The sequence below is a fragment of the Anopheles funestus genome, chromosome 2RL (genome assembly GCF_943734845.2).
Source record: "Anopheles funestus chromosome 2RL, idAnoFuneDA-416_04, whole genome shotgun sequence".
Taxonomy (NCBI): domain Eukaryota; kingdom Metazoa; phylum Arthropoda; class Insecta; order Diptera; family Culicidae; genus Anopheles; species Anopheles funestus.
The window spans coordinates 24,704,521-24,717,189 of record NC_064598.1 but is presented as its reverse complement, the minus strand read 5'-3'; the positions used below and the strand labels follow the sequence as shown (position 1 = coordinate 24,717,189).

The window sequence follows — 12,669 nt, the reverse complement described above, 5'->3', positions numbered from 1 at the left end:
TAGGGTTCCCACTTGAACAACCCACATAGTGGGTGGGAATGGGGGAAAAAAAGAAAACCGAACCACCCGCAAAAAAATAACGAGTGGCCCTCGTGTGAGTGGTTAATAAGCGGCCGGGAAGAGTCGTAATAAATGGCACTCCGAAGCAGCCGAAAGGATGAAGGTAATCAATTAACTTTCTCGCTTTTCTTTCCGTGTTCAGATTCTTGCTGAAATCTTGTGCGAGAAAACTGATATAGTGAATGTAAATGTTTTTTCCTTCACCTTGTGATAACTGATTAGCTAAATACGAAGGAACGTTCGTTAATGAGTCGAATGAAGTCTTTTAATCTTCTTAAATGTACAATTGGGTTTCTATAGAAGGTATGCCATCCAAAAACTGAAATTAATTTATCATTTTCTCTCATTTTGTAAACTTGATAAACAATTTGATACACAACCATATTGTCTTTTGGCGCACTTCCAAACCGAGTCACCGAAAATACACCAGGAAGTGAAGAAATTATTTCATTGCGTTTCAAAAAGTTCCATGATTTATCATAAATATTCGGAACGAGTGGAAAACTTTTGCACAAAAAACTTTTTGCCAAAAACTTAACTAGAAAAGCATGAAATCATCAGATCGGGGGGTGAAGTCTCCCTTTTTTCATTACTTTAATGCGTTTTTAAGTCACCAGTACGAGAGGACATTCAATGTTGGAAGTTTCGCACACAAAACCATTCCGTTCGTTTACATTCGATGCTTCAATCTCTTTAAGTGTCTATACAAGCTGGGTTTGCCGGATTCGGTACCGTGAAAAAAAAACGAAACAGAAAACGCACCCAGGCCAAATTTTATGCAGGATTCGCAAAACGTTTCCCATTTACGCCATTTAAAAGTTAGGCAATATAAAACACGCACCCTGTAGTGAGTGTATTTGGCCGTAAGAAGCGATTGGGATGGAAGCGGTGTAACGATTTCAACTGATCGTTCGTTGGAAGAAACTTTAAAGCGTGAAATGGAGAGCAAAAAAAGGAGTTTCACTAAAAAGGATAAAAGAGAAAACAAAATACAGACACACATAAAAAAAAAGTTGAGTGTCATAAAATCCGTTCCGAGTGGTAAATTGGTGGTAAATTTAACGATCATTCACAATTGGGTCTCGAGTGCGGTGGATGGATAACAAAAAAAAAAACGAATGGTGTCGTTATAAATTTGGTTTCATTAGTGCTCGACCGTAATCAAATGGCGACGGGGAATAATGTGCAAAAGGCGTACCGGAATGCACGTGGGAATCGTAGGATCATCGTTCGCGAAACGATCCCAAACACACGCACAAACCACGCCAAGAGTGGGTGGATGGAAAATACAGACCCGGTGACGTTTTGTTGCCAGTTCGCAGGAAAACGCTAATTAACTGTCACTAAGCATTATTGGTGCAGTAGAACAAGGTAACACACTATGTATGTGTGTGTGTTTGTGTGTGAGAAACTACCGCAAAACCTGTCATCCCGGCGGTTGGTCACAACTTTAATAAAGTTGTGCATTATCGTTTAATTAATATAATTTATTTAAATTGCTCACTGCGGAATTAAATTGCCTGATTAGGTGGCGAAAACTGATGGCAGGTGAGTCGAACGAAAGGCATGGAACGCTATCCTTTGAGTGTTACAAAATGTGTGTGTGTGTGTGTATATATTAATTCTGCTTCTTGTTGATGGGGAGAGATTTTATTTTTAAATATCTAATCCAATTGCAAATGAGCACAAAGGAAGTTTTTCAATTTGCTGCAATAAAAAGATGAAAAACAATCACTGCATAATTGAAACCCAGAGCATACAAATCTGTTTCTATTAAATTTTAGAAATACATGCTGACACGGTACATCTCATGTACATTAAGCACAAACTAACGTAATGTTAATTTATGGCAACAATTTACAAAACTTAGAAATATTCTCCTTACATAGCCGGATACTTCGAACCCGACGAACCAGATAAATATTGATGAGCAGTGTTAGAAATTAGCACAGTCATAAAAGTGGAGTTGAACTTTTGATTTATTTATCTACAATCCAGCAAACGAATTCAGAAATAAACTTCAAACGTGAGAGAGTGGTATTGCAAATCTATAACATTTCCGGCACACGATAGCACAAATCTTTGCCGCTTAAGGGCGTAGAACATTAACCCAACTACAGTGTCACTCACCCACTCCCGCCCGGTGGGAAGTTGTCAATTGTGGCCACAATTCTAAAGGATGCCCTACCGAACGCATCAATTCGCGCCGGCTAAGGTTGGGAAAGACACCGACCATGAATAAAACATCATTTAACATCTCCTAACTCTTCGCTTTCGTACGAAGAAGTGCCTTACCGGGGCAGGGGGAAGGAACACCGACAACCCGGGCACGGTTTAAAAGGTAAAAGTTTTATCTCGTTGTCTCGGCTGAACAATAACCACGAAGGATCTGGTTAAACGATCCCGGCCGTATACTACTACTACTACTACTACTACTACCATTCCACTTCCCGTACGTCAAACTTTCTGCCCGAGGGCATTCGACGTGACGTTTTGTGGACGTTGTGGGTTAGGCGTGTGCGGCTTCCAGGAAGGAAGGAGCAGTCTGCCGCACAACCCAAACCGAAACCACCAACCAGTACCGTATCACTTGAAATTGGAAATTAAATGATAACAGCTTGCAAAGGACAGTGCCGTACACGGGGGAAGAAGGGAAAGGAATGCGCGTGCCGCCCCAAGGGGTTGACATTATCTGATTCATGTTCGTGCGGTCGTCAGTTTCGTCATTCCGAGCATCCCGAGTACCGATTAGCAGTTACCGAGACAGTAAGGAAACCTTATACGTCTTAAGATGTGTCGTGTGACCGTGGGGCCGTTTAGGTAGCTCCGAGGTAGGAGGAAGTTTTTCCTTTCCGTCCCTTTTTTCCATCACCACAGTTAACGGGAAATTATGAGAAACCGAAAGCATGTTCTGAAGCTTTCACCATCATCTCATCCGATTTCACATCGTGCCGATCGAGGCTTAGGCAGGATCCCTTTTTTGTTGCTATTGTGATTTCTCGTACAGCTTCTTTATCACAAAATTCACCACTTGCCAGCGAACCGCTACGAAACAATGGTAAAGATTATCATCTTCAAATAGAATCTTAATGTTCAGTATCAGTCCTGCTGGATCGTGGCACACGCACAGATTGCATACCTCGCAGGCGCACAGCTAAATGCTTAAACGATCCAGCGATGTGTATTGGAGTTTTTTTTTTCTTCCTTCGTTTTAGATTGTGCCGCTTGCGTGTTCTTATTGTTTATCTATAATCAAGCGACAGAGGATCTGCTCGACCGTACATCAAAGGATCCATCTGCCAGCGACACACCGTAGGGCCTATCTCTGACGTCCCCCTTTCGTCCGGCCCCTTTTGTACCATCCTCTAACTATGGAAGTTTGTCTTAAATTTTGCTCATTTTCCACCTCAACGAGTTTGAGTAAAGGGCGCCTTGGGCACAAAACTAGGGAAGTGAAATGTACAAACCGAGCTGATGACAATTGTTACCCCCGCCCGCTCGATTCAATTATTCGTCTTCCGCTCGAAGGCATTCCATTTTACTATTGCTGGAACTTTCGCATTTGTTAATGTAACTAACACTAAAAAAACCCGACTCTTAAAAACAATGTAGCAAATTAAGAAACGGGACGGGATTACACTTACTGATGCCCATACCGATCACTGTGTTGGTGCTGTCCAGTTTGGCTTTCTTGGTGGCGAGATCCTGATTGTTGTTGTCCGACGCTGGAGCCATAACAGCTGCTTGACTAAGTAGTTCGTCGCTTCCTCGCTGCAGATAGGGGGCAGAGAGAAAGAATAAGAGGGAAAAGGTTAGTTTACATAAGAATAATGTTGAGAGAAAAGAAGAGAATGCGTATATAAAGGGTGTAAGTCCAGAGCAAATAATTTCAACTGTGTCAGTGGTGAGATATACATAATTATTATTACAACACACGTTCGATGATTTCGTGGTTATGATTCATATATTTTTACGTATACACAAGAGGTGAGAAGTTTATTTTTCCCACTCCCATGGTACGAAGTAATTCAATCAACGACTTCACATCTAGGGAACGGGGAAAACACCCTTGTATTCATTGGGGAAGAGTACAAAATGCTCCTCACACCATGGTGTGTTAACTAGCATCCGACCGAAAGGAAGGAACGGTAGCACGGTGGATGGAAAAATCTCATTTTCACGCAATGTAAACAAAAGACAATTTATACCCTTGGACATGGGGATGGGTGTTGCATCCGTTGCCAAACACACACCAGAATCTCGCAACAAAACCCGAAATGAAGGAAATCGAAAAATTTTCACATTTAACACCCGTTCCGTAAAGCTCCGGAAACATTGCTTCCACGGTACGTAACCCCCAAAAACGGATCATTATCCGAGGGATTCCCAATGGGGTACTTTACTTGAAAATAAAAAAAAAGCGAAACAAACCAAAAAAAAAAAACCTGGACAAAATGATGATCCAAAAGTTGATTTGTTTTCATTTTCGTCTGTTTTTTTTCTCCTCTCGGGTCTCCATTTTGATTCATTGCTCCGGTTGGTTTTCACAGAATTGCATGTTTTTTTTCGGCCTGAATTGTCATTAAACATTTTCATCATAAATATAGGAATTTCCCTAGCAAGGAAATAGTGATAAAACGAAAATAAAAAAAAAACAAACGTTATAAACGTAAAACATCCTGCACACATCCTACGTAACGATACAGAATCACGCTACGTGGACAGTAGTAGTTGTGCGGACCTTTTGTTTTCACGCAATTGAAACCATCGAATCGAGTGGATTTTGCACTTATATTGCAAGTGGGCCCCACTTGTGCTGTTCGTTTTGTGTGAACTTTTCTGTTGTTTGTTTATTTGTTTTCGGGGACAGTTTGGGATGTTTAAAAAAGCCGTTTAACAATTTAAGAATGTTCTCAATTATTTGTATTCTCTTTATGTAAACAAAATTTGAAATTAAAGCACAAATATTTAACAAGTATTTGATAAAGATAATTGTTAATTGGTTGTTCTATTGATTCAATTATTTTTGCAGATAGATGATACTCAAAATTTAACTTCAAAAATAGATTTATTTTATTCTTTAAATTAAGTTACTTAAATAAAACCAAGAAATCCAATACAAGATGTAAACCTTTCAAACGAGGAAACATTTGATTGCCGACCAATCAATCGCTGTCGTTGCACTCCTTCAATCAGTCTTTAATGTTTGACCCTTTCACCCCAGGCATTATCTGGTACAAAAAAAGGGGAAACTCCATCTTCTTTAACAAACCACCACTAGCGTCACCGGTGTCATGAAAACGTAAACCGAACATAATCCGTCAGTGCAAACTCCTTTCTTTCGACACGGAACCTTAAAGTAGCACCAGCTGATGTCAGCCGAACGCTCGCAACAAAGGTAACTTCAGGCCATTCTTTGGACTACCCCCCTTTTGGGGAGGGGCGGAAATTCCACCAATTCCGTGTTCCGGTGTGAGTGGTATGTCACCTCACATACCCATTTCCGGATCTCTCTTACGGCACACCTCTTCAAGATCGTTTGAAGCACGGTTTCTTAAGAGGTAAGGCAAAAGCGGGTTTTTGTACAGTTGAAAAGAAACTAAGTAACGACATGAAAGCGTCGAGGCAGATAGGTGGACACAGTGCCAGACGGGTATTACACCGGTACTTAAAGGTTTTCCATCTACCGTGTTCCATCACCCCCATCCGTGTCGCCGGAGAGCAGCTTAGCTCTTGCAAACCATTTACTGACAGATGGCGCACGGTATATGGTCGAACGCGTTTTTCGAAACACGGAATAGAATGACAATCCTTTTTGCCGCTTTCTGCAATACGCCAGTTGGGGCGATGGACGGGTTTGATGGGGGTTTCCTTTCAACGGGTTGTGTTGCGAAAGGAAAAGTGCAGTATGTGCAGACTCATTCAACGAACGCAAACATCAACCGTGCTGTACCATATCTTAACCAATTCGGGCGGGTGAAAACCGAATTGCGAATGGAGACAGGGCCAAAAAAGGAAGCCAAGCGTTGTGTGAGAAAAGGTAATATGCTTCATTGAACTTAGCCGACACTTACATGGTACCATCGAAGCCATCATTTGTCACCGGGCGCACCGAAAGGACGCCGGTCCGGATCGTGCGCTTTCGGAAGTTGTCAACGTGTTGATTTTTCAACCACTATCAAATGGGACTGTGTATGTGTTGCTATACAATTCTGTCCCCATTCGTCCATTTTATCCTTCTTCCATCTATTTGCTCTACGCTGTTCGAGTGTTCGAGAAGCACCAGGGAATGGTTTTGTGCTTCGTTGTAAAATCAATATTTAACTAACCGAATGATGAGATGTAAGTGGTAACCGGTTTTAATCCGGTAATTCGGCCAATAGAACAGACCACCAGCATCAAAGGCGGGGGTGTGTAAAAGGAACACCACACGGCGAAGGAAAATGTCTACTAAAGCCGGAAGGCTAACAAGGCGACAACGGCGACTAAATCCTTCAGTTAGCCTGTTGGGCAAGTAAATACAGCACGAATGCCGTAGACGATGACAGCGACTAATCACATTGACGCGCTATACGGTTGTCGGTTTCTGCTTGCTTACGAGAGGGTGTTAAAATTATGTAGATAAGATAACGTTATTAATAATGCCAAATAACATTAATGCGAAACGCTGCCCGTCGTCGATTCATTATTAATTTGGTGCGCTTAGGCGTAGAGTTCGGTAGAGTTTTTGGGGAGTGGAGTTTTTGAAGATGACAGATAGGGGCTAAGCTTTGTTGAAATGTGATGAAAATTTGGCAAATAAATCATAGTTTTATCTGTAAATATGTAATGAGGTACTGTTACAGTATGTTAAAAATTACGATCGAAAGTCCGATTATTATTAAATAGGAAATTTTTCATTAGAAAATGGGTTTATCAATTTGATCTATCTAGTTGTAGATTTAGCACAAAAGTTTCACGCATAATGGGGATGGTATTTAGAAAATCTTTAAGCTATTTGTACACAAAACCATAAACACGGCATAAAACAACGGGCAAAAACCATCGAACCGTCCTACAAAAGCTGACCCGATAGTCCTCCTCTATTTGTCGATCGGTACCGTAGGCAATTTTCTGCCACTTCAAACAAACCCACCAATGGTGGTGGTGTATGATGAAACAAATTCGACCCCCAAAAATTTCTATCCGTCCCCTTAGAACCAGCAGACTCCACGTTTCCAGGTGGAAAAACTCCCAAAAAGCCGACTCCTTCACATTGGCAGTAAGGTGGCTACCGGAATGACGAGATTACGCCTAGCAAAAACGGGGGGACTTTATCTTAGATAAGAGCTGAAACCGTAACCGGATCCCTTATGTGGTGCGTGTGGGTTGGAAGGAGATAAGGGTCCGAGTGTACGGAGGAATTGGGTGAAGAAGTTTTCAATTCTTCAACGCTCACCGTTTTTTTGGGGATGAACTCTCCACTCCACCAAAGACACAGGCGATGATCGGGTGGGTGTTTTTTTACTTCTTTCTTCTCTGGTTGATATGACTACCTCCATTATCCATTTACATGACCGAAACCCAGTGTAACACGCACTCAGGGAACACTTAGTGCTTATCCATTGGCAAAGCAAGCCTCCAGCCAACGAGCGCATTGTTGTTGTCCCTTACATTGATAGTAACCTGCCCCATGAAGCCCCAATAATCTTTGTCCCTTGGGGAGACGAATGGGGCTCCATGGCTGATGCTGTGGTGACCAGAGTTTCCGGGGACGAGCGGTACGGGAAGGATTTAAGTACAGAAAATCATCATCTTCAAAAAACTCGTACCTTTTTCTCGGCGATGCTTGTACCGCAAAATTTGTGGTATCTAAAGTGTTTTTGATATTCCGTAAAATGGATAAATTGGGCAAAATGGTGAAGCAACACAGTGGCGTTCACATTTGACAAAATGGGGGGAAAAACGTATCAAATATTTCAATTTCTAAGGAATGGGAAGGATAATATTTTTTGTTTGTTTTTTTCTATTATGTTTAAGTAAGGGTTGTTTTTTCTTGGGATAAGATTATTATGGACGATAAAAATGTTATCGTATTTTTGAGAATTATTTTTTTCCATCACACGTGGGACCACTGCAACAGTTTGGTTTTGTTCGAAGAGTTATGTAGATTTTTTGTATTTTTTTTTATTTGTTCTTTAGAAGAATGAAAAAGGCTTTATATGATATTTAAAAATAATCTATATAATCCGTAGCATAACTTAATCGTTTCATTTCCATGAGAAGGCTAGATAAAGTTAAAGAGATAAATAAAATTAATCCTTTAAAAATAATTTTTAATTTACCTATTAAAACTGTACAAACAACTACAAAAAATGCTTTTTTAGGAAAATAGAAAATACACATGAAAAATAAGATAATTTCTTCACACAATCGTTCTGATTGTTTTAACGTTTTATCTAACTATCTTCAACGGGCCCGCAAACACAAACCAAACAACAACCGTTACGTTGGGTGGGAAAATTTAGCTCGTCACAAAACGCTTTTCCAGCGCTTTCGATGTAAATTGGATGAAAATTGGAGACTAATGAATAATATTACCACCATAATTAAGGTTCTAGGTTGGTACAATTTTGGCATCGTGTTGGCCTATATATGAGGGGGTGGAGTACAGTACCGCACAAAACCATATGGATTTGGTTCACATCAGTACGACATGACAAAAACCACGCCACCCTAACTCTTTAACAATGCGATTACGCTTTCGCTGCAATGCGAACCGTACTGACGTTGACAGTACCGCCGAGGATGGAACAAGGGCCAGCAGATTACAAACTTTAGACATACGTAGGCAACAAACCGAGGGGGAGGTTTTTTGTCCTCCCCATGAACACACACGCACGGCACAGCACACATCAACACCTGTGTCTCGTTTTCCCCGTTGTGTTGTGTCTCGCGTACGTACACGACCGAACCATGGAGGATCCGTCACATTTAGGACAGCGTAAAGCCTTCTAACACCGGGTGCGGGTGCGGTTTTTTGGTGTATCTCAGCCGGATCAGGTTGTAGCGGTTCGCATGATAATGGCAATAACACAAAAGTAAATACTTTCTCTTCCCACCCAAAACCCCATTCCGGGCACTGTAACCCTTTTTGGGGAGTACACAAACGCTTGCCTATATGGATGATATACACGCCGAACATATCATGCCGTATTGGTATCGCGATGACGTATACCGCGACATTGGGGAATGATGGGTTTTCTTCCCCCACAACGCACGCTTACAAACAGCCCGGAGAAAATGGGATGGAACAACCGTGTATGGCCGTAGGTCCCTTCCGAAAATACTCCACACTCCAGTACGCGGTGTAAAGGATTCCCGGGAACAGGGAAATACCATGGAATAAAAACAAATCGTGAAAAAGGGGTAAAGGGGTGCCTCCCACACACACACAAAAAACATACAAAGTCATGTAAAGAAGAATGAAAACAAAAGAAAGGGAAAAAAAACTAACCAAAGAACCAACGCCAGTATATATATTGATGGAAGTGTGTAGATCGTTCCACCGAATGGAATGTGTTTGAATTCATCTGCTTTTAAATGCTCACACAGTATGGGGCGGATTGGAGTAGGACGAATTTGGCACACCCTCCCCCACATACTGAGGGGGGTTGCCGCGTCGTCTTTATCTCGCTTTGTTCTTGCAACCCTGATCATTCAAACTCAACGTTCGAGGACGTACGCCGAGGACGTCGACTTAAAGCTTAAAGCTAGCGCCGCTCTTGATCAGACGCAGAAAAAAGGACCCCGCAAACGAAACATCGGGCACACTCTTCTTCGTACGAGAGTTCAACCGTGAAATGGCATAAAAGGCTTCTCGAAAATGTGGGAGCACCCAGACTGGGGAAGGGGGAGGGGTAACCCATGGAAGTATAAAACAGGGCGCGCCATGTAAGCATGCTGGTTAGCAGCAGTTCAGCTGCAGGACGTTCAATGCAGGGCTAGGAGCGAAGGGATCCAATTCGTTTCGATGGATATGAGAGAGCAATCGATTGAAATTCGGTACATTTGCGGTACACTCGAGACTGCGGATTATTGATTTTAAAGTACCGACTGGTACTGCCTTCTGGTGGTTTGTTGATGTCCAATTGATTCATAAAATCGTATATACGAAAATAAAAAAAAAATACCCACCGATGCAGCAGCGATGTAAAATATACCAGCGCCTTTGATGTAATAACCCTGATCTTTAGCCAGTGACAACGATTGAGTGTTGTTTTGCTTTTGTTCCCGTATTTCAAAACACGCATTGATAACGCACACATATAACCAACTGCAATTAGCTGTCAACCGTAGCGGAGTTTGCTTTTTGACAAAGTTCATAAAGGTATGTCGACAGTGGAATTCATACTGCCAGAGGACAGTGAAGTTCCACGCAAAGCGAACACGATTAAAATGTGCGGTATTTTGTGTATCAAAACGCTGCTAAAGAATGTGCGAAAGGAGTTGTTGGGGGTCGGAGGGAGTGTATGGCATTAGTGGGCGAAAGATAAAAGATACCTCCCGCATACCAGACGATGGTTCGTATTTCGGTTGTATACAATTTTTTGTAAACACCATGTACAACGGATCTGAAGCTTTAAACAATGGTATGATCAGTTTGTTTTTGCTAGTGAGTGGTGAATTTGATTAAGATTCATGAGTCTGGAAGTATCTTGGAATCGAATGAATGACTTCGAATTTCGATTATAAAGTTGCAGAATTCAACCAAAACAAAAGCCTTGAAAATGCATGAAGCTCTTAAAATTTCGTACATCTATGAATCAGAGCGAGTGGTGAATCTGATTCAGATTCATCAGTTTGAAAGTATCTTGGAATCGAATGAATGACTCCGAATTTCGATTATAAAGATGAACTATGTAGTATGAAGATGCGCAAATCTCTTATACGCCAATCTCTGAGACTCATGACAGAATTCATTAATGATCCAAGGTTCGATTTTTTTTCAATAAATATTGAAGAATCTTTTTCAGATTCAAGAAGAGTTCTCAAGGATTAAGATTCACTCTTGAGTGATTCATAAGAGTAAACCTTCTCAAAGGAACCTAGTATATACAGTATTAAACGGATATTTTGAGTAAACCTGCTGAAATCTTTTCCGTTCCTTAACTAAAGTATACGATATCAGTTCAAAAAATATCACTCTTCACTTCCATTCCAATAGAGCGCAATATTTTTTTTTCATTTTAAACGATAAAATTGTACTATTTACAGTACTTTTGCGTTTACTCGAAAGTGCTAGTGTTGCTTTAAAATTCTTGCTACCTGTCAGCAAATCCACACTCATTAAACCATTCAAATGTGTCCCGAGTGTAACAAATGAGCAAACAAAAGGCTTAAAGCTCAACCTACATAGCAAGCAGTAGTACTTCCCCCCTACCCACAGAAAATCCCCCGGATAGAATTTTTATGGCGAAAGAAACCAAACGACCACGTGGTTTGTGGTGGCGGGTAGCTGCTGCTTGGCGGGTAATGTGAAGGCAGTGCGGAGGAGATGATGATAATTTTGTACTCAACAGAAAGAAATTAACACTGTCTTTTACGCTCCCATTCACTTCACTAGAGCAAACATTGCAAAACCGACTGTGATGCGTGTAATGGAAGGGTACGAAGAACGAACCCATTCGAGGGATCGGAACCGAGTCGAGTACCACTGGTACCACTGGAGCCTGCTGATGAACACTTGAACGAAGACGACGAAGTGACGATGACTCATTAACCGTTTGTTTTGCATCGCACGGTAAAGGGGGTCCACGGCACAAAGGACTCCACCCATTGATGAAGGGTTAAATCCGGACCCGGAGCGGACTGTTAATGTTCGTATGAAAAGAGATTGTTGAAGCAGTGCAACAATGTATAAATACATGCATAACATACATTAGAGGCTGAGGTAGTGCTTTGTATTGCTAGTAAGCGGTAGTAATGTTTCGATGAAATGTAGAGAAGTAAATATAAAAGGATACATTTTAATATGCAAATATAAAGGAATCCACTGAATGGCATATTACTGTATGATTTATTAAATGTTGACTTTTGTTGCTTTAGCAAATGCCGATAACAGGAATTTTTAATCCACTTAAAACACATCTAAACTGTGCGTTTATGAATGGTACTTTCATCGTTCAAGCTCGCTTGATTCATGTTTCGTAGTCAATTTACCAGCACGAAACCAGGTAATGTGAACCACCGTTTGCCGAAATAAAAACCCCCATTCCCCGAGACCAGCAATGAAATACAGAAAACAGAAAATGATGGATTGCACTTGCTGAGTGTAGCACTAATTCAGCGACAACATAGAACAGCAGCATCATGCAAACACGCGTACACCGCTCGGATGAGAAATCAGTGCAAAAAAGGAAGACAAATGGTTTTCAGCAAGTTTCCACCAAAACGATTGCGCCTGTTAGTTATGCAAGCATAACACAGTAGCGCGTTGAGAAGCAACAAAACCTCCTCCTCCGGACATGATGGCCTGGCGGTTAAACATATCAAAAACCCATCCCCCGGGTTCACTGCAACGGTGGAATAACGGGGTGGAAATAAAACGGGAAAACAAACCGAAACCAT

The 12,669-nt window shown here is 41.4% G+C and overlaps 1 protein-coding gene across 28 annotated transcripts in view; it reads right to left on the bottom strand.

Annotated features, from left to right (window-relative positions):
* LOC125775215 (polypyrimidine tract-binding protein 1) overlaps nucleotides 1-12,669 on the bottom strand; it is a 308,123-nt gene that overhangs the window by 35,652 nt on the left and 259,802 nt on the right. For 27 of the 28 annotated variants that reach the window (XR_007421153.1, XM_049445790.1, XM_049445800.1 and 24 more), the window contains one exon: nucleotides 3,705-3,831. Coding sequence is in view for 27 of the 28 variants with exons in the window: in XM_049445790.1 (XP_049301747.1) it covers nucleotides 3,705-3,831 (127 nt within the window). In the remaining variant the exon portion in view is untranslated. The remainder of the gene's footprint in view (nucleotides 1-3,704; nucleotides 3,832-12,669) is intronic. The other variant, XM_049445775.1, reaches the window with a different exon arrangement.